General features: G+C 51.6%; 1 protein-coding gene across 1 annotated transcript in view; it reads left to right on the top strand.

Moving 5' to 3' along the window:
• The first annotated feature begins 2,734 nt into the window (after window positions 1-2,734).
• NECTIN1 (nectin cell adhesion molecule 1) overlaps window positions 2,735-26,256 on the top strand; it is a 66,793-nt gene continuing 43,271 nt past the window's right edge. Inside the window, exons 1-2 of the mRNA XM_038754302.1 lie at window positions 2,735-3,097; window positions 3,168-3,306. Coding sequence (XP_038610230.1) covers window positions 2,735-3,097; window positions 3,168-3,306 — 502 coding nt within the window. The remainder of the gene's footprint in view (window positions 3,098-3,167; window positions 3,307-26,256) is intronic.

Here is a 26,256-nt window from a genome sequence, read left to right as displayed (position 1 = left end):
CTCAATAAATACGATTGAATGAATGAATGAATGAATCTGTAAAATGGGGATTAAGAGAGTGAGCACCATGTGGGACAGGAACTGTGTCCAACCTGATTATCTTGTATCTACCCCAGCACTTAGAACAGTGCTTGGCACATTGTAAGCGCTTAACAAATACCATCATTTATTTATTTATTCTCTGTGGCACAGTTCCCTCCTCTGTAAAATGGAGATTAAGATTGTGAGCCCTTTGTAGGAGAGGAACTGTGTCTAACCTTGTTTCTACCCCAGCTAGGGACTGTGAGCTCGTTGTGGGCAGGGATTGTCTCTATTGCTGTTTTGTACTTTCCTAAGCGCTGAGTAGAGTTCTCTGTACACAGTAAGAGCTCAATAAATACGATTGAATGAATGAACAGTGCTTGGCACATAGTAAGCGCTCAGCAAATACCATAATCATTAGTTTTATTCATCTCGGACGATCCCCTAGACTCCTCCCCCGGAGAAGGCGGGAGGCCGGAGACGAGCCAGGAATCCCGGCGATCCGCCTGCCCATCTCTTCCCAATAGGGACCGTCTCTATATGTTGCCGACTTGTACTTATAGAGAAGCAGCTTGGTTCAGTGGAAAGAGCCCAGGCTTTGGAGTTAGAGGACATGGGTTCAAATCCCGCCTCCGCCAATTGTCAGCTGTGTGACTTTGGGCCAATCACTTAACTTCTCTGCGCCTCAGTTCCCTCATCTGGAAAATGGGGATGAAGACTGTGAGCCCCCCGTGGGACAACCTGGTCACCTTGTAACCTCCCCAGCGCTTAGAACAGTGCTTTGCACATAGTAAGCGCTTAATAAATGCCATCATCATTATTATTATTACTTCCCAAGCGCTTAGTCCAATGCTCTGCACACAGTAATTGCTCATTCATTCATTCATTCAATCGTATTTATTGAGCGCTTACTGTGTGCAGAGCACTGGACTAAGCGCTCAATAAATGCGATTGGATGAATGAAGGAAGGAAGGAATGGATGAATGAAGGAATGAATTCAATCCCCCTCCTTCTAAACCTTCCCAGGCCTTCCCAGACTGAGCCCCCTCCTTCCTCTCCCCCTCATCCCCCTCCCCATCCCCCCGCCTTACCTCCTTCCCCTCCCCACAGCACCTGTATATATGTATGTACAGATTTATTACTCTATTTATTTATTTTACTTGTACACACTTATTCTATTTATTTTATTTTGTTATTATGTTTTGCTTTGTTGTCCGTCTCCCCCTTCTAGACTGTGAGCCCGCTGTTGGGTAGGGACCGTCTCTATGTATTGCCAACTTGGACTTCCCAAGCGTTTAGTACAGTGCTCTGCACACAGTAAGTGCTCAATAAATACGATTGAATGAATGAATAATAATAATAATAATGGCATTTATTAAGCACTTACTATGTGCAAAGCACTGATCTAAGCGCTGGGGAGTTTACAAGGTGATCAGGTTGTCCCACAGGGGGCTCACAGTCTTAATCCCCATTTTACAGATGAGGGAACTGAGTCCCAGAGAATGATATAATAATATGATGGCATTTATTAAGCGCTTACTATGTGCAAAGCACTGTTCTAAGCGCTGGGGAGGATACAAGGTGATCAGGTTGTCCCACATGGGGCTCACAGTCTTAATCCCCATTTTACAGATGAGGGAACTGAGGCCCAGAGAATAATATAATAATACGATGGCATTTATTAAGCGCTTACTAAGCGCAAAGCACTGTTCTAAACGCTGGGGAGGATACAAGGTGATCAGGTTGTCCCACCTGGGGCTCACAGTCTTAATCCCCATTTTACAGATGAGGGAACTGAGGCCCAGAGAAGTGAGGTGACTTGCCCAAAGTCACCCAGCTGACAAGTGGCGGAGCCGGGATTTGAACCGATGCCCTCTGACTCCAAAGCCCGGGCTCTTTCCACTGAGCCAGGACTAATAATGATGGCATTTATTAAGCGCTTACTATGCGCAAAGCACCGTTCTAAGCGCTGGGGAGGTTACGAGGTGATCAGGTTGTCCCACATGGGGCTCCCAGTCTTCATCCCCATTTTACAGATGTGAGAACTGGGGCCCAGAGAAGTGAAGTGACTTGCCCAAAGTCACCCGGCTGACGAGTGGCGGAGCCGGGATTTGAACCCACGACCTATGACTCCAAAGCCCGGGCTCTTTCCACTGAGCCCCAGTCAGCGCTCAATAAATACGATTGAGTGAATGAATGAATGAATGAATGAATGAAACCACCCCCCGGGTCCCCAGCGCCCCCTCCCCGTCCCGTCGGCGTCCCCGGGGAACCCCAGAGTCCCCCCCGTCCCCTCCGGTCCCTCCACCCGCTCTGGCCGCTAGGGGCCGCTGCGTCCTCCTCCTTTCTCCTCCGCCGGTGCTCCCCCAAGGCTCAAAGGACGCTCCCAGAGGGGGCGGGGAATAAAGGGGAGAGGGGAGAGCCTGGGTTTGGGGAGGGAGGGGGGCGTGGGGCGGCCGCGGATGTCCCGGCCCCTGGGGGCGGCTGGGCCAGGGGGTAGGAAGGAGTTAAGGGAAGGCCCTCCCTCTGTCCCTCCCCGTCCCCCCCATAGCCCCCTCCCCCTGGAGCCCCCCTCCCCGGCTGACGTCACAGCCAGGCCGAGCAGCGGCGGCGGCGGCGAGCCTGGGTTGTGCGCCCTGGCTGGGGCTACATTGTTGGCAACCCCGGGGCTCCTCTCCTCTCCTCTCCCCTTCTCCTCCTCCTGTCCCGTCGGATGCCCAGGATCCCAGCAGCTCCGGCCCCCAGCCCCACGGAGCAGGGTCCCGGGACCCCCCCGCCCCCCCGCCCCCACCGCGCCCTCGCCGGTCCCGGAGGACGGAGCCAGAGCCATGGTGGACGCCCCCCCGCCGCGGGCGGTCTGAGCGCCCCCGGACCCCCGCGGGACACCCCGACAGGGCAGGGGCAGGGGGCGCGGGGTCCCCCGCACCGGCCCCCCTCCCGCCCCCGAGAGGACTGCGTGGAAGAGCCGGGCGGGGGGGAGGGGGGCGGGCAGAGACCAGCCGCACCAAGCCCGGACCCCCCCAGCCAGGACCCGTTAATTGCGCCCGATCCGGACGTCGAGAGGTTCCTGGAGGAGGCTCTGCCCCTTTCGGAGGGGGGCAGAGGGGAGACGCCCCCCGAAGCCCCCTCCCCCCGGACCCTCGGAGCCCCCTCTCCCCGGACCCTCGGACCCCCCTCCCCCCGGACCCTCGGACCCCCCAATGGCTCGGACGGCGCTGCCCGCACCTTCCGGATGCCCGCGGTGGTGGTGGCTGGCATTGAGCCTGGCAGCCGCCCTCCTGCCGGGTGAGTGCCCCCCTTCATTCATTCAGTCGTATGGATTGAGCGCTTACCGCGTGCAGAGCACTGGACTAAGCGCTCGGGAAGCCCAAGTTGGCAACATCGAGAGACGGTCCCTCCCCAACAACGGGCCCGCAGTCTGGACCGCTTCCCCTCCAGAGCTGGCCCGGCTGGACGCCGGGGAGTAGTGGGCATCCCGGGCCGGGGGTGGGGGTGGGGGGTCGTCGGGCTGGGCGCCCAAAATAGTGGGCAGCCGCATGTCTGCTGTGTGACCTTGGGCAAGTCACTTAACTCCTCGGAGCCTCAGTTACCTCATCTGTAAAATGGGGATTAAGAATGGGAGGCCCCCGTGGGACAACCTGATCACCTTGTATCCCCCAGCCAGCGCTTAGAACAGTGCTTTGCACGTAGTAAGCGCTTAACAAATGACATTATTATTATTATTATTATTATTATTATTATTATTATTATTATTATTATCATCCCTGGGGCAGGGGTCGTCGGCCGGGCGCCCAAAGTTGAGCGGGGCTTGGGCAGGGAGCAGGTGAGGCGAGGAGACGGAGGGAGGGTGGGGAGGGGGGAGAAAAAAATAATAATAATAATCACGTTTTATTTATTTAATAAGTAGCTGTCTGCTCGGCCAGCAGTTTGGAAACACACCGGGGTTTATAAATGCACAATAATCATCCTAAGGGTCATCTCCGGGTCCGGCGGGGACCCTCGTCGGTGGCCGAGCTGGTGGGCACCGGCCTTGGTAGCAGATTCTGAGCATTTATTGTCGTATTTATTGAAAGCTTAATGTGTGCAGAGCTCACCACCTCCTCCTCCCTCAGTTTCCCCCCACCCCGAGCCGTGAGGGGGACGGTCACCCCAGTCGCCAGCTCTGGGGCGGGGTGAGTGGGTTTGGAGTTTCCCCCTTTTTCACTGCCAGGGGATGCCAGCTGGACTAGGCGGACCGGCCGGGGGGAGATGGGCGCCTCCGGCCCCGAAGGAGTTAAGCCTGGAGGGCTCCGGGTCCCGGAGAGACGATGAAAGAGGGGAGGGGGGCTCCCCTGTCCTAGGAGGGGAAGAGGGCGGCAAGGACCGTCCGGGGTGTATTGTGCTGGCGAATGAACTGGAAAATGCGTTTAGGAGGCAAATCCGATCCAGTCCCCGCGCCTGGGCTTAACCCTCTGCTGCCCAAGATAATTATAATATTTCTAGTATTTGTTAAGCGCTTACTATGTGCCAAGTGCTGTTTTAACTGCTGTTTTAAGATACAAGGAAGTCAGGTTGTCCCACATGGAACTCACAGTCTTAATCCCCATTTTACAGACGAGGTAACTGAGGCTCAGAGAAGTGAAGTGACTTACAATAATGATGGCATTTATTAAGCGCTTACTATGTGCAAAGCACTGGGGAAGTTACAAGGTGATCAGGTTGTCCCACCGGGGGCTCGCAGTCTTAATCCCCGTTTTACAGATGAGGTAACTGAGGCACAGAGAGGTTGACTTGCCCAAAGTCACACAGCTGACAATTGGCGGAGCCGGGATTTGAACCCATGACCTCTGACTCCAAAGCCCGGGCTCTTTCCACTGAGGGTCACACAGCAGACCAGTGGAGGAGCCGGAATTAGAACCCACAACCTTCTGACTCGAAATCCCAGGCCCGGGCTCTATCCACTACGCCATTGCTGCTTTCTGTACGCCATGCTCTACGGGGAGGGGTCCCCAGGGGCAGGGGTCGCGGGGATCCCCTTTATAACGTGGCCGGGAGAGCACGGGGATGCACGTGGCTTTGTCTTGGTGATGCCCACAACTTGGAGTCTGAGCTGGGGAGAGGGCCTTAGAGGGAGGGGGCTGGTTTCATGCCTGGCCATGGGACAGAGAGGTGGTCGCCAGCTGCCGGGCATGAAGGGGCATCCAGAAGGGTACAGCAGGAGGGGGGAGCCACCCGGTTCTTCTGAGAGGAAGGTGGCTTGAAGTACCCACCAGCCCCCGTCCCTGAAGCTGTCCTGGCTACGGGGAGGGGGCAGAGGGGAATAAGATGCCAGACCGGCGACGTGTGGGCACCGGGTGGTTCTCCCAACCCAGCGTGCAAGGTGTTGCACCTCACTCCCCGCTCCGGACAAAAGCAGGAGGACTTTGGGGGATGCCTCTGGGTCCGCTCCTCTAATCGGTGCCCAGGTGGGACCCTGGAACCCCCTCTTCCCTGCCACCTCTCCAGTCCAGGCCAGGACTGCTCAGTGGCCACTAGCCGGACACTCATGACCGGAGTGTTGGGGGAGAAGGAGGGATACGGACCCGCTTCCTGACTTGGGGTTTCCCTGGCTCCCACCCTACAGAACTCTGGGTGTGAATCCCAAGGCCTTGAGGAATAGCATTCTTCCCAAATCCCAGTTGCTTAGCTCTTCTCTGGACCCCTCTTTCAGATCCCATCCAAGTGTCTTCCTACCTGCTCCAAGAGGCAGGTAAGGGCAGGAGTAGGCCTCCCACTTTGGTGGAGAAAAGGTGGACCAGAGAGGTTGGGCGACTAGCCCAATGTCACACAATAATAATGATGGCATTTGTTAAGCGCTTACTATGTGCAAAGCACTGCAACGCATTGGATGCTGAACCTCTTCCCCGGCCAGCCCGGAGCTGCTTCCAGGAGGCCTAGTTGGCCCTGGGCTCGCTGGACCGAGCCTGGGGCTAGCGGCAAGAGGGGATGCACCCAAAGGGAAGAAAATGCAGGGAGCATGTGCCAAGCCGGGGGGTGGGAGGGGGTTCTGAATTTGAAATGCCCTCAATCTGGCTGTTGAAACGTAAACACGTAAATATTATTTTGGGGGTTCGCAGCCTCCACCTGCTTGGAATCCCACTTCCTCGTTAAATCTGCTGAGAGCATCATTAGGTCCCGGCTGGCCACCAGCAGGGACGGAGGTGGGAGAAAAGGGGGGACCCCTGACTTGGGGGGACCTGCCTGAGAAACAGGTGTATTACCATAATGCCTCACCGATACCCTGCCCTCCCTGGATCGGCTTCAAAGACCACAAACACCGTGCCGCCCGCATTTGGGGCACGTAACCAGATGGAAGCCTCATGTGGTGTCATATATTATGCAGTCAGTGTATAACACGCAATCCATAGTGGTAACTTTTGTAAAAACAGCCTCCATGCTGACATATAATAGGCCCCCCCACCCAGAAAACTGGAAATGTAGAGGACTTTTCCCCTCTAGTTTTAATGCGAGTGCTAGATAACTTCTCTGTGCCTCAGTGACCTCATCTGTAAAATGGGAATTAAGACCCTGAGCCCCATGTGCGACAACCTGATGACTTTGTATCTTACCCAAAGGCTTAGAACAGTGCTTGGCACATAGTAAGCGCTTAACAAATACCATATGATATTATAGCGCTCCCGAACTCTTTTGACCTGGGCTGGGGATGGAGCCCCCGAGAAGCAGCGTGGCTCAGTGGAAACAGCACAGGCTTGGGAATCAGAGGTCATGGGTTCTAATCCCGGCTCCATCACACGTCTGCTATGTGACCTTGGGCAAGTCACTTCACATCTCTGAACCTCAGTTACCTCATCTGTAAAATGGGGATTAAGACTGTGAGCCCCATATGGGACAACTTGATTACCTTGTATCCCCCCAGCACTTAGAACAGTGCTTTGCACATAGTAAGTGCTTAACAAATGTTATAATTACTATTATTATTATTGTTATTATCCAGATGGAAATTGCATTGCCGATTTGGGAGCAGGGCCGCTGAAGTGACTCAGAATCCAACTCCGGTCCTAAGTCATGAAGCGGGGAGGGAGCTGAGTCCAGAGATTGTGCTTGTTGTGTGCAGGGAATGTGTCTGTTTGTTGTTTTATTGTACTCTCCCAAGCGCTTAATACAGTGCTCTGCACACAGTAAGTGTTCAGTAAATACTATGGAGCGAATGAATGAATGAGATGTTCTCCACAGAGAGACCATCCCGAGAGAGTCCCGTAAAACCAGCCAGAGGAGACACAACTGTGTGCCTCTGTGTGCAATTGTGCACATGTGTGTGTGTTGGGGCGGAATGGGAGTGTCTCTGGGCATGAGGGCACAAACAGTCACATTTGTGTGTGGGTCTGGGTTCCCTTTATACAGGAGGGTCCCTGGGTGTCTATGGGTGAATTGGTTGGTGGGTGAGGTTGTGAACACATATGTAAGGGATGTAGTGTGCCTCTGTGCACATATGTTTACTTGTGGGTGTTTGTGAAGGCTGGGGGAGACCCTGGTGTGTGTGTGTGTGTGTAGACATGAACTTAACCCTGTAGCTGGTGTCCATTTGCTTTCTGTGGGTTTTAGCTCAGAGAAAATTTTGTGCTTCGGAAGAGTGGGACTAAATGGATATTTTTGTCTGTGTTGGGGTCACTGAGTGTATGGCTGTGATTTGGGGAATTGCTGGTAAGTGTGTGTGTGTGTGTGTGTGTGTGTGTGTACGCGCATATGTACGTGCTTGCCCAGTGAGAAAGGAACCAGACTCCCACCAGGATCAGCTCAGCTCGAGTGACTTGACCTTTGAGTTCCCACTCAATTCCAAGCTCTCTGGCGGACAAAGTCTGAGGGGTGGAAGTGGGCTGGGAGGCGGGGATCCTGGATCCTACCAGCTCATTCTCGGCTTCAGTCTGACAGCGCTCCTTTCTCTCTCTTGGTGGGGATTGGGCGCCCTTCCCCGGGTCCCAGCATGGGTGGCGCAGACCTGGCACCCGCCTTTCCCCCCTGCCCACGGCCCGGTGAGCCTCTCTGGGGCGGCGAGCCGGATGGGGGTCCATCTGGGTCTGAGGCCGGCTGGCTTTCCTGGCCACACCCCAGGCTCCCTCAGATGGGCACGGCCGGGTGGGGCAGTGGGTAGCAGGCACAGGCTTGGTGTTGGGATCCTTAACTCCTTTTTTGTATCTTTATTTATGGAATTTTTTAAGGGATTGCTATGTGCCAAGCACTGTTCTAAATGCTGGGGTGTATACAATATAATCAGGTTGGACATAGACCCTGTCCCAAATGGGGCTTACAGTCTCAATCCCCATTTTACCCCCCCTAGAGAAGCAGCGTAGCTCAGTGGAAAGAGTACAGGCTTTGGAGTCAGAGGTCATGGGTTCAAATCTCTACTCTACCAATTGTCAGCTGTGTGACTTTGGGCAAGTCACTTAACTTCTCTATTCCTCAATTTCCTCATCTGTAAAATGGGGATTAAGACTGTGAGCCCCACGCAGGACAGCCTAATCACCTTGTATCCCTCCAGCGCTTAGAACAGTACTTTGCACATAGTACACGCTTTACAAATATCATTATTATTATTATTATTATTATTTTACAGATGAGGTTACTGAGACACAGAGAAGTGAAGTGACTTGCCCAAGGTTGCCCAGCAGACAAATGGCAGAGCTGAGATTAGGACCCAGGTCTTTCTGGCTTCCAGACCTATGCTCTATCCATTAGGCCATGCTGCTTCTCCTAGAAGGGGAGCCCAGCTGAGGAGAGAGGGTAACTGCAGGCATCATATGATCTGGGCCCAGGGCGGGAAGAGGAAGGTGGTGGAAGGGCAGGAGGAGAGCTCGCAAACCAAGACTGTCAAGCCCATCCCTCCTTTCGCCCCCCCCCCCCCCCCCCCCCCGGGTCTTCCGTGGGCAGCAGATCACATGAGAGCGAACAAGCATGTTCGCTCCAGGGACACATGTGTTCAACCTTCCCCCATGCGGAGGTGGGGCTTGTGCAAGCTGGGGCAGGAGGGAGTCATGGGGGTTGTGTTTCCCAGGATCCCCAATCTTCCAGCGAGATGGGGGTCGGGGGGACAGACCACTAACCTTCCATTAATCTCTTAGGGCCCTGTGCCCTAGGGTGAAATGAAGCCAGAGGTGGGAGAATCTGGGGACCAAAACCAAGACCCTCCCTCAAACCAGGGACTGCTTTGACCTGCCTCAGGGAAGCCTAAATCCCTCCTCCACGCTCTCCCACTTCACAGGCCGACTATCACCCTCCCTACCTCCAGTGAGTTCCATTTCTGAGTCTCCTTATCATCCAGCCAGGTATAGGAGCCCAAACAGGCAGAAAGCACTCAGGGACTTAAAATTGCAGCAGGAGAGAACTGGGTTAGATGGTGTGGAAAAAATTCCTGTCTGCCGGCAATGGCAACAGGTGATTGAAAGAGTTTACGGAGTGCCTGTCCCTTGGGGTGTCTAAACAAAAAAGCAGATGCTTTCTGTCCTGGGGGGGCAGAGGGGTTTAAGGCCCTCTTTGGTCTAGAGGCAGGGAATTGGACTGAATGAAAGGGTCAGGCCACTTCCAGGTTTGGGGTTCTGGGCTTTCTCTCCAGAGATGGGGGTGATGGCTCTCTCTCAACCTCCTCCCCCCGCCCCCTCCTCACTCCCTCCAGCTCCAGCCACTGGGGTCTGCAGCTCAGGGAGGCTCAGATGGCATCACGGTTCTGGGCCGGCACCTGAGCTGCGATGGTCGTGTGCCTGTGAGACAACAGGTGCGGCTTACCCCTTTGTTTCGCCCATGCCTTTGGGCTGGGGGGGAGAGATGCCCCAACCCCTCACCCTGGCACTCTCCCAACCAGCCCCCTCCCCACACCACTGGAGGTTAAGGTGGCTTTTAGTTCTTGAGCTCATTCTCCCCATCCTGTGGGTCTCATCCCTCGGGGACTCCAGGCAGCGGGATGGACCACCAAAGGTCGAGAAGCAGTGTGGCTTAGTGGAAAAAGCGAGGGCTGGGGAGTCAGAGGACCTGGGTTCTAATCCCAGCTCCGCCACTTGTCTGCTGTGTGACCTTGAGCAAGTCACTTTACTTCTCTGTGCCTTAGTTCCCTCATCAGTAAAATGGGGATGAAGAGGGCCTGTGGGACAGGAACTGTGTCCAACCTGATTATCTTGTATCTACCCCAGCATTTAGTACAGTGTGTGGCACATAGTAAGTGCTTAACAAATGCCATCATTATTATTACTGTTATAATTAGAGATTAAACCATCCATCCCCCTGCCTCCTGGCAGGACCACATCTCACCTAATCCAGACAGAAAGGTCCCACATCTACTCTTCCGGGTCTTCCCGGAGAGAGATTCTAGCCACTCTCTCTGGTCTTTGTCCTGGAATCTCTATAACTTTAACCTACCCTCCTCCTCCTGGCTGCAGCCAGTTCTTCCTTGGAGCTATTCTGACTTTCCCCTGGTGTTCTTGTTGGTGGTGCAGATTGGCTTGGAGCAGGGCTATATTGACCCTTTCCCTTGGTTCTGGGAGCTTGACCCTTTAACTATTAGGTTTCAAGTTGCTTCATGGTGACCCAGCGGTCGGTGGTGTCCCCTTCCCCCCCAAAAGTTTGGATGGGGACAGAGAGAACCCCAGGAAGGTTGTAGGGTGCCTGGCTGCTTAGAAGAAGGAAGAACAGTGGGGCTTAGTGGAAAGAGCACGGGCTTGGGAGTCAGAGGATGTGGGTTCTAATCCCGGCTCCTTCACTTGTCTGCTGTGTGACCTTGGGCAAGCCACTTAACTTTTCTGTGCCTCAATTACCTCATCTGTAAAATGGGAATTAAGACTGTGAGCCCTACGTGAGACAACCTGATTACCTTGTATCTACTCCAGTGCTTAGAACAGTGCATGGCACAAAGTAAGTTCTTATCAAATGCCATTATTATTATTATTATTCTTGGGCAGCAGCTACAGACAGGAGCCCAAGGACTAGATTCTGGGGCCAGGGGGCACTGGGCTATCAAGTAAAAATAACCATTGTGATACTTGTTAGGCTCTTACCAGGTACCAAGTATTGTGCTAAGTGTTGGTGTACATATAAACAATCCATTGATATTTACTGAGTACTTTCTATGTGTAGAGGACTGTACTAAGCACTTGGGAGAGTACAGTACATCAAATTAGCAGACCGGTTCCTTGCCCATAATAAGCTTACAGGCTAGAGGGGGAGAGAGACATTAAATATGAATAAATAAGTACTTTATAATACATAATTTAAAGATTCGTACATAAGTGCTGTGAGGTTAGGGGTGGGGGTGAATATCAGATATTCAAAGCTCACAGATCCAAGTGCAATCATTATAATCAGATCAAACACACTTGCTGTCCCACATGATACTCACAGTCTGAGAGAGGTAAAACAAGTATTGGATTGCTATTTTACAGAGAAGAAAACTGAGGCACAGGGAATTTAAATGATTTGCTGGGAGGACAGGAGGTGTGTCTGGAGCTGGGGAGACTAGATGAAGGGATCCTGAGTCCCAAAATGCTAGCCCTTGGAGGATATGGAGTGGGCAACAGGTCCCTAGCCGGGGCTGGGCAGTGAGCACAAGCCTGCAGATTGGTGGGCCCTGGGGGAGCTAACCACTGAGTCCAGCTTCCACGACTCCCTACCCTAGGGCCTGTTGCTCCTGGGTCAGCCACAATCCCATCCCCGTTTTATGAGGATTCTCGTTCCCGAGACTGAGACGATAAACCCGTCTGGCCGTGCCAGCCCTGGATCACATTAAGGCACATTAGTTTCACTGGCTGGTGACTCTGTACATCCTCAGCTGCCAGGCAGGGAGCGGGGACATGGAAAGAGTCTGGCCTTGGATGGGGGGTTGGGAGGTAAGATGGCAGTACATATTGGGGTAGATTTCTGGGGCCTACAATAAAATAATCTTGCCTCTCCTCCCTCAGGGACCTGTGGCATGGGAAGGAAGGGACAGCTAGGAGTCAGAAGTACCTGGGTTCTATTTCCAGCAGGCCCCTGGCCACAGTTTTCTCCTCTGCACAATGGGAGGTTTCCCCTGGCGTTCTCCAGTACTGTTGTAGGATAGCTAGGACCAAGGGGGATTGTGTGTGTGTGTGTGTGTGTGTGTGTGTGTGTGTGTGTGTGTGTGTGTGTGTGTGTGTGTGTTAAGCAATCCCTGGGAAATTGAGGTTTTGTGTTGTTACGTCGGACATCCCAGGGTTGGGGTGGCTTTGCCCCAGCTGACTGAGAGACTTTGTACCCATCAAACCCACACCCTGCGTTGGCTCTGAAAATAACCCAAAGATCATGATATCAACAGCCCCCACTCACGCTCTCTCCGTGGCCTTCAAGGCAGCACAAATACCGTCAGACGAACGGAGGCAGGGGTGAGGGCTGCGGCGGGCCCTCTCCACCCCCTCTCCAGGGACAGCCCGGGTGTTTCTGAACTACTCTCTCCTGCCCCTGGGGTGTCTGGGAGTTTTTGAAGTCATAACTGATTCCTCCAACTGCTCCTTGTTTATCAGAGGAATATAATTGTACATGTTAAGCGCTTACTATGTGCCAAGCACTGTTGTAAAGTGCTGGGGTAGATGCAAGCTAATCAGGTTGGACAAAGATCCTGTCCCACATGGGGCTCACACTCTTTAATCCCCAATTTACAGATGAGGTAACTGAGAAGTGAAGTGACTTGCCCAAGGTCACACAGCAGACATGTGGCAGAGCTGGGATTAGAACCCAGGTCCTTCTGACTCCCAGACTGGTGTTCTATCCACTAAGCCACACTTCTTCAGAGGGAAGGCGTCGTGGAGATGGTCTGGAGTGGAAGAAGGGGAGGAGGGGGACGGAGATCACTGCTGATTATTCCGGGAAGCAGAGCTGGAGGATGGGATTGGGGGCAGGAGGGAGGAGAGGGAAGCAACATGGTCTAGTGAATAGAGCAGGGGCCTGGGAACCAGAAGGACCCCCACTGGGGCCAACTCATTCATTCATTCAATCAATCGTATTTATTGAGTGCTTACTGTGTGCAGAGCACTGTACTAAGCGCTTGGGAAGTACAAGTTGGCAACATATAGAGACGGTCCCTACGAAACAGTGGGCTCACAACTCAAGTTAATCAAGTTGGACGCAGACCCCGTCCTGCATAGGGCTCACTGTCTTAATTCCCATTTTACAGATGAGGGAACTGAGGCCCAGAGAAGTGAAGTGACTTGTCCACAGTCACACAGCAGACAAGTGGCAGAGCTGGGATTAGATCCTTCCGAGTCCCAGGCCTGGGCTCTATCCACTAGGCCATACTGTTTCTCCAGGGGCTTGTTAGTTCCCTGAAGTATCTAGGTAGTACTGCAGGTTTCCTCCAGAGGTTATTAGGATAATTTTGGCTACCCTGGAGCATCGCAGTGGTAACATTGTTTCCAGAAAGCGGTCGCTGTGGTGTTCTTGAAGTATCGATGTAGTTACCCCTGGAATATTTTGGGAGTACAGAGTGGCCTGCTGGAAAGACCACGGGTCTGATTTTCAAGAGGACCTGGGTTCTAATCCCACCTTCCCCACTTCATCAATCATCATCAGTGGTATTTAATGAGCGCTTACTGTGTGCAGAGCACTATACTCAGTGTTTGGGAGAGCACAGTGCAACAGAGTTGGTAGATATTTTCCCTGCCCATACCAGCTTAATAGTGTAGAGGGGAAGACAGGCATTAAAATAAATACATCCATGTTTGCTTTGTGACCTTGGGCAAGCCATTTAATTTCTCTGTGCCTCAGTTTCCTCATCTGCAAAATGGGAATTAAATACCTGTTCCCCCTCCCCTTTACAGTGTGAGTCTCATGTAAGACTATCACTTATCTGTTGAACTTATATCTACCCCAGCGCTTAAAACATTATTTAGCATGTAGAAAGGCTTAACAAGTACTACAGTTTTTAATTATTTTTTATTTTTATTATTATCAATGTGGTATCCCTGGAGTATCTTGGGAGCATCATTGTGATTTCCCCATTGTATACTGTAGTACAGTGCTTAGAACAGTGCTTGGCACATAGTAAGCACTTAACAAATGCCATAATTATTATAATGGCAATGTCATAATTGTATCCTTGGAATACGTTGCGCTTAGTACAATGCTATGAAAACAGTAAGTGCTCATATACAATTGATTGATCATATCATTGATGTATTCATGGGATAAACTGGCTATATCATGGGTCAAGTCGACTGTATTGTTGCTGCAACCTGGTACAAGTCAGCTGTGTTGTTGTTTATCCACGGGACAAGTCGGCCATATCGTTGCTGTATCCATGTGACGAGTTGCCAGTCCCTTTGCTGAATCCCTAGAGCATCCGGGTGGTATCTGGTAAAGCACGAAGACGTACTGTGGGATTGTTCCTCCATTCCCACCCCCGCCGCAGGCCCCAGGTAGCAAATGCAGTGGAAACACCGGTGTGCACTACTGCTGTCTTCGGCCCAGGCTGCCAGATGTGTAATGGTTGCCGTTGCTCTGGAAGCTCCCATCAGACAGGTTCACCAACCCGAGTCTTCCTGTTGGGTTGGGTTCTAGACTGGAGGCTTATTTTGCTGACAGAGCCAGGCTGGACTGTAAAGGATCAGCGCCACGTTGCCCCCACCCACCGCCCTGCCAGGCCTTAGCTGACGCAGCCGCCCAGTGGCCTGGGGAGCCCAGGCCAAGCCTAGGCCGAGGAAGGGAAAGTGGAGCCCAGAGCAAAGGTGTGGCTCTACCTCCTTCCCTCTTGGGGGCAGGGAAAAGGTGTGGAAGAGAGCCCTGCTTAATGCTTTGATGTTAATGAGATAAAGAGCTGTGGGCTTCAAACTCCACATCTTCCCAGCTTCAGTGCTCTTGGAGTTCCAGTGCTCCCCACTCATGAGAACCAAAGAGGAACCTCTAGTCAGTCAATCATATTTGAGCACTTACTGTGTGCGGATCACTGTACTAAGCACTTGGAAGAGTCTTCAAATGCCGTCGAGTTGTTTCTGACCCATAGCAACTCCATGGACACACCCTCTTCAGAACGACCCCTCTTCTATCATAAGGTCATTCTGGTATGCGTAACCATAGAGTTTTCTTGGTAAAGATATGGAAATGGTTTACCATAACCTTCTTTCACGTGGTAAAAGCTGAAGTCTCTGCCACTGTCTTTGGTCAACATTTTGATCATCTGCTTCTGACTGTTTTCCAAGCCGCTGCTGCCCAGCAGAGGTGAACTGACTTTGACACTTTGGCTTAGACTTTTCCATTATGGGTAGCCCTATTTGGCATAGCTCTAAGCTTCACCAGCCTAGGCAAACTCTCCTGCCATGTAAGATGTCGAATCATAGAAGAATACAGTATAACCATAAACAGACGCTTCCCCTGCTCACAACAAGTTTCCCCTCAAGCCACAGGACGAAATTCTGCAGATGTGAGAACAGGAAAGGGGTCAGGGGAGAGAGAGGGAGAACTGCAGCCGGTGGCTGCTGCCCAGTTAATTAGTGCTGGGCTGTGGGTGCTCCCTGACATCTGGATCGATCCCAGGTTCTCCAAGGAAGATCCCTCCGGCCAGCTTGGGGGTCCTCCTATCCTCCTCCTTGGTTGGGTCCAGTTAGCCGGTCTCAGGTCTGTGCATGGAGACCAGATCCCCTCAGTTGCTCGCTCCCTCACTGGCCGGCTAGATTGGGGGGCCCCTAGCCAGGCTACAGCCTGACCACCTCCTCGTTCCAGGGAGCACGGCTCAGAGGCCGTGGGCCGGAGACCGTCAGTCCTGCCGCCCTCCAGATGCCAATCGCTCTGGTGAGTGGGCCTCTAGGGTGCTATTCCTGGAACTCAGACCTCATTCAGAGGAAGTCAGACGCATGAATTGGTCAGGCTGCTCTGCCTACCCGGATCTCCTGGGGAGGGGGTGGCCGAGTTAACGCTGCCTGACTCTGCAGCAGCTCGTGCCCAGGGCCAGGAGGCAGACGCTGGTTTCCTCAACCCTGAAGAGAGAGAGAGAGAGAGCACCCATGCTATGGAGAAGCATACTGGCATTGTCTTTGATCAACATTTTGATCATTTGATCATCCGCTTCTCTTTTTTTATGGTTTTTGTTAAGCGCTTACTATATGCCAAGCGCTGTTCTGAATGCTGGAGTAGATACAAGGACTCTTTCCCAAGCCGCTGCTGCCCAGCGTAGGTGAATCGACTTTGACACTTTGGCTTAGACCTTTCCATTATGGCTAGCCCTATTTGGCATAGCTCTAACCTTCACCAGCATATACAAACTCTCCTGCCACAGTATTTTTTACATGCTGTGTGTCAAGCATTGTTCTTAGCTCTGTGGCAGATACAGGCTAGTCAGGTTGGACACAGTCCCTTTCCCATAAGGGGCCCACAGTCTTAATCCCCATTATACAGATGAGGTAGCTGAGGCACAGAGAAGTTAGGTAGAGAAGCAGTATGGGTCAGTGGAAAGAGCACGGGCTTGGGAGTCAGAGGTCATGGGTTCGAATCCCAGCTCCGCCACTCGTCAGCTGTATGACCTTGAACAAGCCACTTAACTTCTCTGTGCCTCAGTTACCTCATCTATAAAATGGGGATTAAGACTGTGAGCCCCATGTGGAACAACCTGATCACCACTGCCACTGTCCCCTTCTCCCATGTCAAAACTCACCACAGGAGTAGAAGGGAGTCAGGAGGACCTAGGTTCTAATCCCGGCCGTGCCACATGTCTGCTGTGTGACCTTGGGAAAGTCACTTAATAATAATAATAATAATGATGATGGTATTTGTTAAGCGCTTACTATTTGCAAAGCACTGTTCTAAGCACTGGGTGGATACAAGCAAGTATAGTAAGCACTTACTGTAAGCTAAGCACTGTACTAAGCACTGGAGTAGATACACGATGAGGTGATGAGGTTGAACACAGTCCCTGTCCCTCATGGGACTCACAATCTAGGAGAGAGTAGGATTTAACCACCATTTTACAGATGAGAAAACTGAGGGACGGAGAAACTAAGTGACTCACCCAAGGTCACACAGCCGACAAGTGCGGAGCCGGCACTAGAACCCGGGTCTTCTTTGACTCCTGGATCTGTGCTCTTTCCATTTTCCACTCCATCTGGCTAGATTTGAGTCTGTACAGTGATGGTGTGGCTAGTGGCTAGACTGTAAGCTCATTCATTCAATCGTATTTATTGAGTGTTTACTGTGTGCAGAGCACTGTACTAAGTTCATCTCCAGACTGCAAGCTCGTGGTGGGTAGGGAATGTGTCTGTTACGTTGTTATATCGTACTCTCCCAAGCGCATAGTGTGTGTGTCAAGCACACAGTAAGCACTCAATAAACGTCTTTGAATGAATGAATAGTGGAAAGAATGCTGGACTGGAAGTCAGGAAATCCATTTTCTAGTCCTAACTCTGCATCTGGCCTCCCACATGACTCTTGGCCAGTCACTGAACCTCCCTGGGCTTCAGCTTCCTCATCTGTAATTGGGTGTGAGATGCCAGCTCTCCCAACTCCTTAGATTGTGAACTCCATGTAGAACAGGGACTGTGTCTGATCTGATCATCTTAGCACAGGCCTTGGCATATAGTAAGTGCTTAATAAGAACCATCATCGTTGTTATTATTATTATTCTTAAAGGACAGGGGGGGCGGGGGGGGGGGCGGCTAACTCTCCTCCGTCTGATCAGTCTACTTCTATCTACGCCCAGCCCCTTCCCCGACCGTATTACCGCAAACAATGAGGGTCACCGGGCAGTTTGGTGAGGCAGACTTTCCCAAACCCAATCTGTGGGTTTACAGATGAGGAAACTGAGGCAGAGTTTCATATTCCTGCAGGGTGACACTGGGGCCTACTCTCCCACTGTAATTAATTTCGGTTCTCCAGGAGTTTCCTGGAGCATAGGCTGGTGCATCCAGTCAATGTTCAGAGTTTGAAAAATGAATTGTTATTGTTGTTAATAATAATAATAATAATAATAATGAGAGTCCAGCGCGGGACAGAAACCAGAGGCCTGGGGTTGGGAGGGAGATGCTGTGATCCTAGTCAGGAGGGCATAGGCCTGATGGGACCCTTGGAGAGAGTTTGTGCAGGCCTGGCACCAGGGAAGTGTCTGTTCCGGCAGATCTGGAGCCTAGGCACCACCACCAGCCATTGTACTTCCCAAGTGCTTAGTACAGTGCTCTGCACACAGTAAACACTCAATAAATACGATTGAATGAATGAATGAATTAGGGCATCTGCCCTCTAGTCTGTAAACACCTTGTCAGTCGTTTTTATTGAATGTTTACTGTGTACAGAGCACTATCCTGCTCTGAGAGTAGAGTACAGTAAAAGAGACACATTCCCTGCACACAGTGAGCTTACAGTCCAGAGAACCTCGCGAGGCAGGGATTATCTATACCTACTCTTTTATATAGTACTCTCCCAAGCACTTAGTACAGTACTTTGAACATGGTAAGCGCTCAATAAATGCCATTGATTGATTTGCTCAAAAGAGATCTCAGCATACTGCATGCCAAGACACCGGTGCACACTGGAAGGGGTTGAGTAGCCCAAGGGTCAGCAAGGGAGATGGCAAGGGGGAGCCAGGAGGGTGCGTGCTGGATGCTGGTTGGGAGAGAAAGGCAGGCACCATCTGGATTGGAACCAGGCAGGAGTCGGGTGGCACTGGAGCTCCAAAGTAACCCCTGGCACCCCCACCTGCTTTGAGACTGGTAATAATAATAATAATGGTATTTGTTAAGCGCTTACTATGTGCCAAGTGGTAGCCCTGACAATAACTGAGCAGTGGATCGGACTGCATCTGTGCCCTCCAAAAGTGGAAGGACAGACTGGCACCTGGGCTGGGTGAACGGGGAGGGGAAGGACACTCTGGGAGGGAGGAGGGGCTGGTCAGGAAGGGGCCTGGAAGCTACTGGAGCAGAATAATGTGGGGGCCGGGGGTCAGGTGGAGGAGAGCTGTGTCTGGCAGGCGGGTGGTCTCACCCTGTCCTCCATCATCCTCTCCCTTGTCAATCTCCTCAGGGATTACTCAACTGCATATCTCCTTCGGCTGGGATGGGGGTCTGCGGGGAGATGGGGGAGGGACTCTGTGGCTGGAATTGGAGGGAAGAGTGGGAGGGGAGGGGGAGAATGTGTAAGCCCAGGTGTCTGGCATTTTCCCTGGCCCTTACAGTCATGCTCTGCCCAGGGACTCAAAGAAATTTGAGGCCAAGAGCTGGGAAAAAGACACAGGCCTGAGGGTCAGGAGACCTGGATATTAATCTGAACTCTGCCACTTGTCTGCTGGGTGACCTTGGGCAAGTCACTTCTCTGTGTCTGCCCATCAGGAAAATGGAGATTCAATACCCTCCCCTTTAGACTGTGAGCCCCACATGGAACAGGGACTGTATCCAATCTGATTATCTTGCATCTACTCAAATGCTTAGCACAGTGCCTGGCACATAGTAAGTGCATGACAAATATCACCATTATTATTATTATCCTGGTCCCCACTGGTTCAGGGAGGCAACAATCTGATCCACCATTGGATAAGAGTGTGGCGTATGAATAGGGGATACTATGGTGTGTCTGACATATCGGAGGTCTTAGTCATGGTTTCCTGGGGCAATCGCAATGGTTTGTTAATTTATCAATCTATCAGTCATATTCATTGAGCGCTTACTCTGTGCAGAGAGCACTGTACTGAACGCTTGGGAGAATACAATGTAACAGAATTGGAAGACTCGTTCCTGACCACAAGCAGCTTACAGTCTACAGTCCTACAGTCTACCATGGCAGTCATGACCCGGTGTCATGTCATAATGATACCCTGCTGGTAGAGGAGGCTATCTCTGTGGCAAGTTGTCAGGAGCTCTAGGTGATTGGGAGGTGTTCCCTGCCCTCAAGGATCTTACAGTCTAGCCGGGGAGGAAGATTATTAAATAAGATAATTTATTAAGATAATAAATAAATAAGATAATAAATTATTATTAAATAAGATAAATTACGGACAGGAGGAAGAAGGCAAAACGGATATGAAGGTGAGCTAGTGATTAAGGAATAGATTGTGTTGGTGGATATGTTGTGACAGCCCTTGACTCCATCGTGGCTCCCGACGTGTTGTGACAGCCCTCAACTCTCATGACAGAGAGGGTTGCTTAGGGGCCTGTCATGACACAGCGTGTTGTGTTGAAGTTTGCACATGCCTCTAGCTTTGTCAGTTCATTGATTCCCACCTGAAGCTCACCCTGGCAGTTGGTGCCCTCAGTTCCCACCTCTCTGTGGGATCGGAGCTGGCTTTACTGCACAGAGCCCACGAGGTCAGGTCGCCATAGCCCAGTTCAACCTCTCCTCCCCACCCTCCACCCCCCACCAGCTGCTGTCCATCTGACTGGGGCCTAAATCACCTTAGTTATAAAAACGATGGCAACCATTGGGGCTTACCATACGTTGCACTAAGCACTGGGGTAGATACAAGATAATCAGGTCAGATAGAGACCCTGTCCCATACGGGACTCACAGTTTGTGATGCAGCGTGGCCTATTAGAAAGAGCCCAGGCATGGGCACAGGAAGTGAAGTGACTTGACCAAGGTCACAGAGCAGACAAGTGGTGGAGTTGAGATTAGAACCCAGGTCCTTCTGACTCCCAGGACTGTGCTCTATCCACTAGGCCATTCTGCTTCCCACCAATGCCTTTCCTCCGGGGGAACCTTCCCAGAGGAGTGGAGGGGAGAGGGGCATGGCACAGCTGGCACAGCAGGCACCACACTCAATCCCCAACCCTGGCATCTCCAGCTTTTGATTGGCCACTTTCTCTGGGAAGAAGATGGCAGCTGTGAACCCAGTCTCCTTCATTACCAAGTCAAGAGTAAGCCTAAGGAAGGTGGAGGAGAGGAGGCTGACAGCCAGAGTGAAGGCAGAAAAGCTGAGGGGTGGGGAGGAGGCATGAAATTGACTGCAATAGCAAAAGGATTTGGGGCAAGAAAAGTTTGGAAAGCCCACTGGTGGAGTCCCTGAATTTGTTAATAATTACTGACCAGTTAATGAATCATTTCCAATGCCTTTTTCAAGGCCATTTCCAAAATACAACCTCTTCATCCACAAGTGGATTTCCAGGGGATTTCCTGGGCTTCCCCCACCCCGTTTAGCAGTGGGGATCTGCTCTGGGTAGTTGTGGGGGGCTCCACTTCCCCAAGTAAGGTTCAGAGCTGTTGGTGTTTAATCCTTAGAGATTAGAGGCTCTAGTTGGTGGCCCTTCCCCCACAGCTCAGGCTGATGCCCTATGCTTGCCCCTTCTTAACAGATAGAGAGAGGAGGTGGAGACAGGAACCCTAAGCCCAGCCAGACTGGGGGCAAAGAGCACTGGAGTCTGGAGAGTGGTGAACTGCAAAGTCCTTGGAGAGTAAAGAAAACACTCCAAGAGGCCTTCCCTGGCTAAGCCCTCGTTTCCTCTTCTCCCACTCCCTTCTGTGTCGCCCTGACTTGCTCCCTTTATTCATCCCCTCTGCCAGCCCCACAGCCCTTATGTCCATCTCCGTAATTTATTTATTTCTATTAGTGGCCGTCTACCCCTCTAGACCGTAAGCTTGTTGAGAGCAGGGAATGTGTCTGTTTATTTTTGCATTGTACTCTCCATAGTGCTAGTATGAGAAGCAGTGTGGCTTAGTGGAAAAAGCCCGGGCTTAGGAGTCAGAGGTCATGGGTTCTAATCCCACCTCTGCCACTTGTCAGCTGTGTGACTTTGGGCAAGTCACTTAACTTCTCTGTACCTCAGTTACCTCATCTGTAAAATGGGGATTGAGACTGTTAGCCCTATGTGGGACAACCTGATTACCCTGTATAAACCCCAGTGCTTAGAACAGTGCTTGGCACATAGTAAGTGCTTAACAAATACTAAGATTATTAGTAGTAGTAGTCGTACAGTGCTCTGTACACAGTAAGCACTCAATAAATACAATTGACTGACTGACTGACACTTAGTTCTGCCTTAATACCAGTCCCTGGCAGAGCCTGCTCTGGTCCCTGGTTGCTCAGCCTGTCCTGGTGTGTGTCTCCCTTAAACTGTAAACTCGTGGGCGGGGATTGCACCTGTTATGTTGTTATATTTTACTCTTCCAAACGCTTAGTACAGTACAGTGCTAAGTAAGTGCTCAATAAATACGATTGATTGACTGTTTCCTACCCCTATGCCAGAAGCGGAAGCTGGAGGCTTATTCGTTGTGAGCAGGGAACAGATCTACCAACTCTGTTATACTGTACTCTCCCTAGTGCTTAGTATAGTGCTCTGCACATGGTAAGTGCTCAATAAATACTACTGATTGATTGAGGATTTAATTAGGTTCACCAACCACCTTCACTTTCCCCAGCTCCCTATTCCACATTTCCATGTTCGCTGCCCTCCCACCCATCATGGATGTGTGCGTTCACTGTGTATTTAAGTACTGTTGTTAGGTTTATGTGGGGGTGGGTGGTTGGATATGCAAAAGTGTGTTTCCATATGTGTGTGTCCCTGACCGAATCTGGGTATGCATGAGGGTGTGTGTGTGTTTGTGTGACATGTGTTTACATGGGTTCATGTGTGTGCACAAGTGTTTTTCTGGAGCCTGCAAGGGACTGGCCTGTGATCGGAAGAGTGCAGTTGAGCTGCTCCAAAGTTTCCAGTTCCCATCCCGAGTGCTCCGGGCCAAATGCAAGTCCGAGGGGTGTAGGGGTGTCGAGGGGTGTAGGGGTGTCGGGGTAGCCTGACACTGTGCAAACAGTGCTTTACACATAGTAAGCGCTTAATAAATGCCATTATTATTATTATTAGCCCCTGGTCTGCATGCCCCGGCCCTTCCTTCCTGCAGTCCGATTGGCTGAGACCATCTGCCCCATCCCTGCCAGTCGGCACGGTAACCGAGGGGCTTCAGACTAAGGTTTGCTGGGGGGTGGGGGCAGCGAATGCTGGGGAAAAGCAGCAATGGTCCTTCCCCTGCCTTCTGCTTCTTCCCAACCCTTGGTCTTGGGCCTCACATTACCCTTCCCGGTCCATCTGCCCCTTGCTCACTCCCTGGAGAGTCGCTTCAACCTCTTCTCTTTTTTTTTTCTTTATGGTATTTGTTAAGCACTTACTATGTGTCAGCTACTGCACTAAGTACCGGTTTTGATAAAAGCTAATCAGGTTGGACACAGTCCATGGGACTTACTTTCTCAATCCCTGTTTTACAGGTGAGGTAATTGAGGCACAGAGAAGTGAAGTAACTTACCCAAGGTTATGGAGCAGATAAGTGGTAGAGCCAGGATTAGGACCCAGGTCCTTCTGACTCTCAAGCCCATGCGCTATCCACTAGGCCATACTGCTTCCTCCCCTGGATTCATTCATTCAATCGTATTTATTGAGTGCTTACTGTGTGCAGAGTACTGATCAGATCTGGAGGACCCTTCTGGGGTCATGTTGCCCTTCCTTCTGCCCCTGGGGAACCACAGGTATCCTCCTCTGGGATTTCAGAGGGGAAGAGACCTACCCGGCCCCAAAACTCGGAAGTGTGCCTCTCCGCCCTCTTCAGCTCCCTTGGTCAGTCTAACTTCAATCCCTCCTGTTGCAGAGGAAGCCCACTGTCCCAAAGTAGGGTTCATTCATTCATTCATTCAATTGTTTTGAGCACTTACAATTGAGCACTTACTGGCCGGCTCCTGCTCCTGGCATAGGGGTAGGAAACAGTCAGTCAGTCATATTTCTTGAGTGCTTACTGTGTGCAGAGCACTGTACTAAGCGATTGGGAGAGTACACTATAACAATAAACAGACACATTCCCTGCCTAAAGCAAGCTTACAGTCCAGGCAGGGCATGCGACTACCAGGGCATAAAGTGTGTGTGTGCGGGGGGGGTAGAGGGGATTTCCCGATTCCTGTCCCCTCCTTTTTGGGAACAAATTGGATCTGAAAGCCTGGCTCGAAGCTCGCTGCCGGGGCCACTGCAGGCTAAAGGGTTGGGCTGGGAGAGAGCCGATCCCTGGGCCTGCTGAAGGCCCTGGAACTCGGGATTCCAGGTGGGGCACCCGAGAGATGGGGTGGGGGACAGTATCGGGATACCAGCTACATCACCTTCCAAACCCAAGGGCTTGAGGAAAAAAGTCTGAGCCACCTAAAGAAATATGGGAATGGGTGTAACTTCCTTTTCCTGCTCTACAGCCCTGTCCTCATTGGTTACTTTCCAGTCCTATTTCTCAATGGCGTTACCTGCCTTGACCACCCCCACACCTCCCCCAAAGTTTCTGGTCCCTCCCCCACCACCCCTCAGCCTTCGAAAAGCCACCAGGAAGTATTTGCACCCTGCCACATGGACTGAACATGATATGAAAGTTGAGGAGTTAAAGGCCCTAGAACTGGAAGGGACTTCAGGAGGTCACCTGATCCATTCATTCATTTGATCATATTTGAGGACTTACTGTGTGCAAAGCACTGTACTAAGCGCTTGGGAGACTAGAGTATAACAATGAACAGATTCATTCCCTGCCAGCATCAAGCTAGTGGTCTAGATGGGGAGACAGACATTGATACAAATAAATTACAGATGCTGTGGAGCTGGGTGGGGAGGATAAAGAGAGCAAGTCAAGGCGACGCAGAAGGGAATGGGAGAAGAGTAAAGGGGGGCTTAGTCAGGGAAGCCCTCTTGGCGGAGATGTGCCTTCAATAAGGCTTTGAACCGGGGGACAGTAACTGTCTGTCGGATTTGAGGAGGGAGGGAGTTGCAGGCCAGAAGGAAGACATGGGCGAGGGGTCGGCGGCGAGGCAGATGAGATGGAGGTACAGTGAAAAGGTTAGCACTAGAAGAGCAAAGCATGTGGGCTGGGTTGTAGTGGGACAGTAGTGAGGTGAGGTAGAAATGGGCCCTATCTTCAACCAACGTATAATGTTAAATACCCCACTCCACCCAGGAGGAAAAGGCTTCGGTTAGTTGTTTAAATTCCTCCAGATGGAAAGACCACACCCTGCCCCTGATTGCCTGCTGTGGTGCTTAACTCTCCCACCTGTCAGGAAGTCCTTCCATGTGTCTAACTTCCCTCTCTCTTGCTGCCATGCAACCCATTCATAATAATTATAATAATTGTGGCATTAAGTGCTTACTATGTGCCAGGCACTGTACTAAGCGCTGGGGTGGATAAAAGCCAACCAAGTTGGGCACAGTTCTTGTCCCACATTGGGCTCATCCATCCATCCCCATTTTGCTGATGAGGTATCTGAGGCTCAGAGAAGTGAAGTGACTTGCTCAAAGTCACATAGCAGACAAGTGGCAGAGTGAGGATTAGAACCCACGACCTTCTGACGCCCGTGCTGTATCGACTAAGCCATGCTGCATTCAGCTGTCATTTGTGGGGCTGAGTTTTGAGGGATCTTCTTGGGGCCAGGGGATTGCTCTAGCTGGAAGCCTAGGGCCACCAGATCCCTTCTCACCCCCCGACCCCCGTCCCCAGTGACCCCCTCCCAGTGAGGCGGGGAAGTGGTGGAGCTGGCTGCTGGAGAGGTCTCAGATCCGCATGGTGTGGACGAAAAGATCCTCTCTGAAAACAGCAACAACGCTGATGCGGCAAAAGTCTCCTCACTGTTTCCTTTGAAAGGGATTTTTTTTCCAAAGTGCTGTATTTTCAGATCTGTATCTGAGGAAAAAGTCAGAGCTTGGGTGAAGATTATAGGCCTCCATGAAAGATTTCTACCCTCCCGTCAGTGTGAGGGTGGGCTTGGGGACTGATGGGTCCCTGAGTGATTGGTGAGTGGAGGGAGGAAGGGGGGGCTAAGGAAGGAGGGAGGGTTCAGGAGGTGAGATTTACAGGCGAAAAATACAGTCGCTGCCCCTAACTTTCCTTTCGAAGTTCTACATTCACAGTCCCTCTCAGGTTCCTAAGCCAGTGGGGGCCATGCCAGCTCTCCTGCCCCTACAGAAACAAAGCCTCCTTAATTGGCTTTTAATCTGGGAAGGAAGGTCTGTTGGTGTTGATGCTGAATGGGAAAGGGAGATGGTATCTTTTGCTTTGAGTGAAGGGTTATTTGATCTCTGTGTGTGTGGAGAAACCTGGGCTGGGGGGAGGGGCGGGGGGGGACCCAAGGGAGGAGATGGCAGGAGGAGAGCCAGGGGTTGGCGCCTGGCCCAACGGGGAGCAGGACGGCTGGTTTCATTCTTCCCAGTAACAATCATAAATAAAGAGGAACAAGCATCTTTCTTGTCTTTGCTCTGGGCCATTGTTTATAATGCTAAGCACCCTCCCCCTCCCTTCCCCAACCCTTGGTGAGCCCTGGACAAGGATGTAAAGACAGATTGTATCCTGCTG

This window comes from Tachyglossus aculeatus, chromosome 11 (genome assembly GCF_015852505.1).
Source record: "Tachyglossus aculeatus isolate mTacAcu1 chromosome 11, mTacAcu1.pri, whole genome shotgun sequence".
In the NCBI taxonomy this organism is placed as follows: Eukaryota; Metazoa; Chordata; class Mammalia; order Monotremata; family Tachyglossidae; genus Tachyglossus; species Tachyglossus aculeatus.
This window is presented reverse-complemented; position numbering and strand designations above follow the sequence as displayed.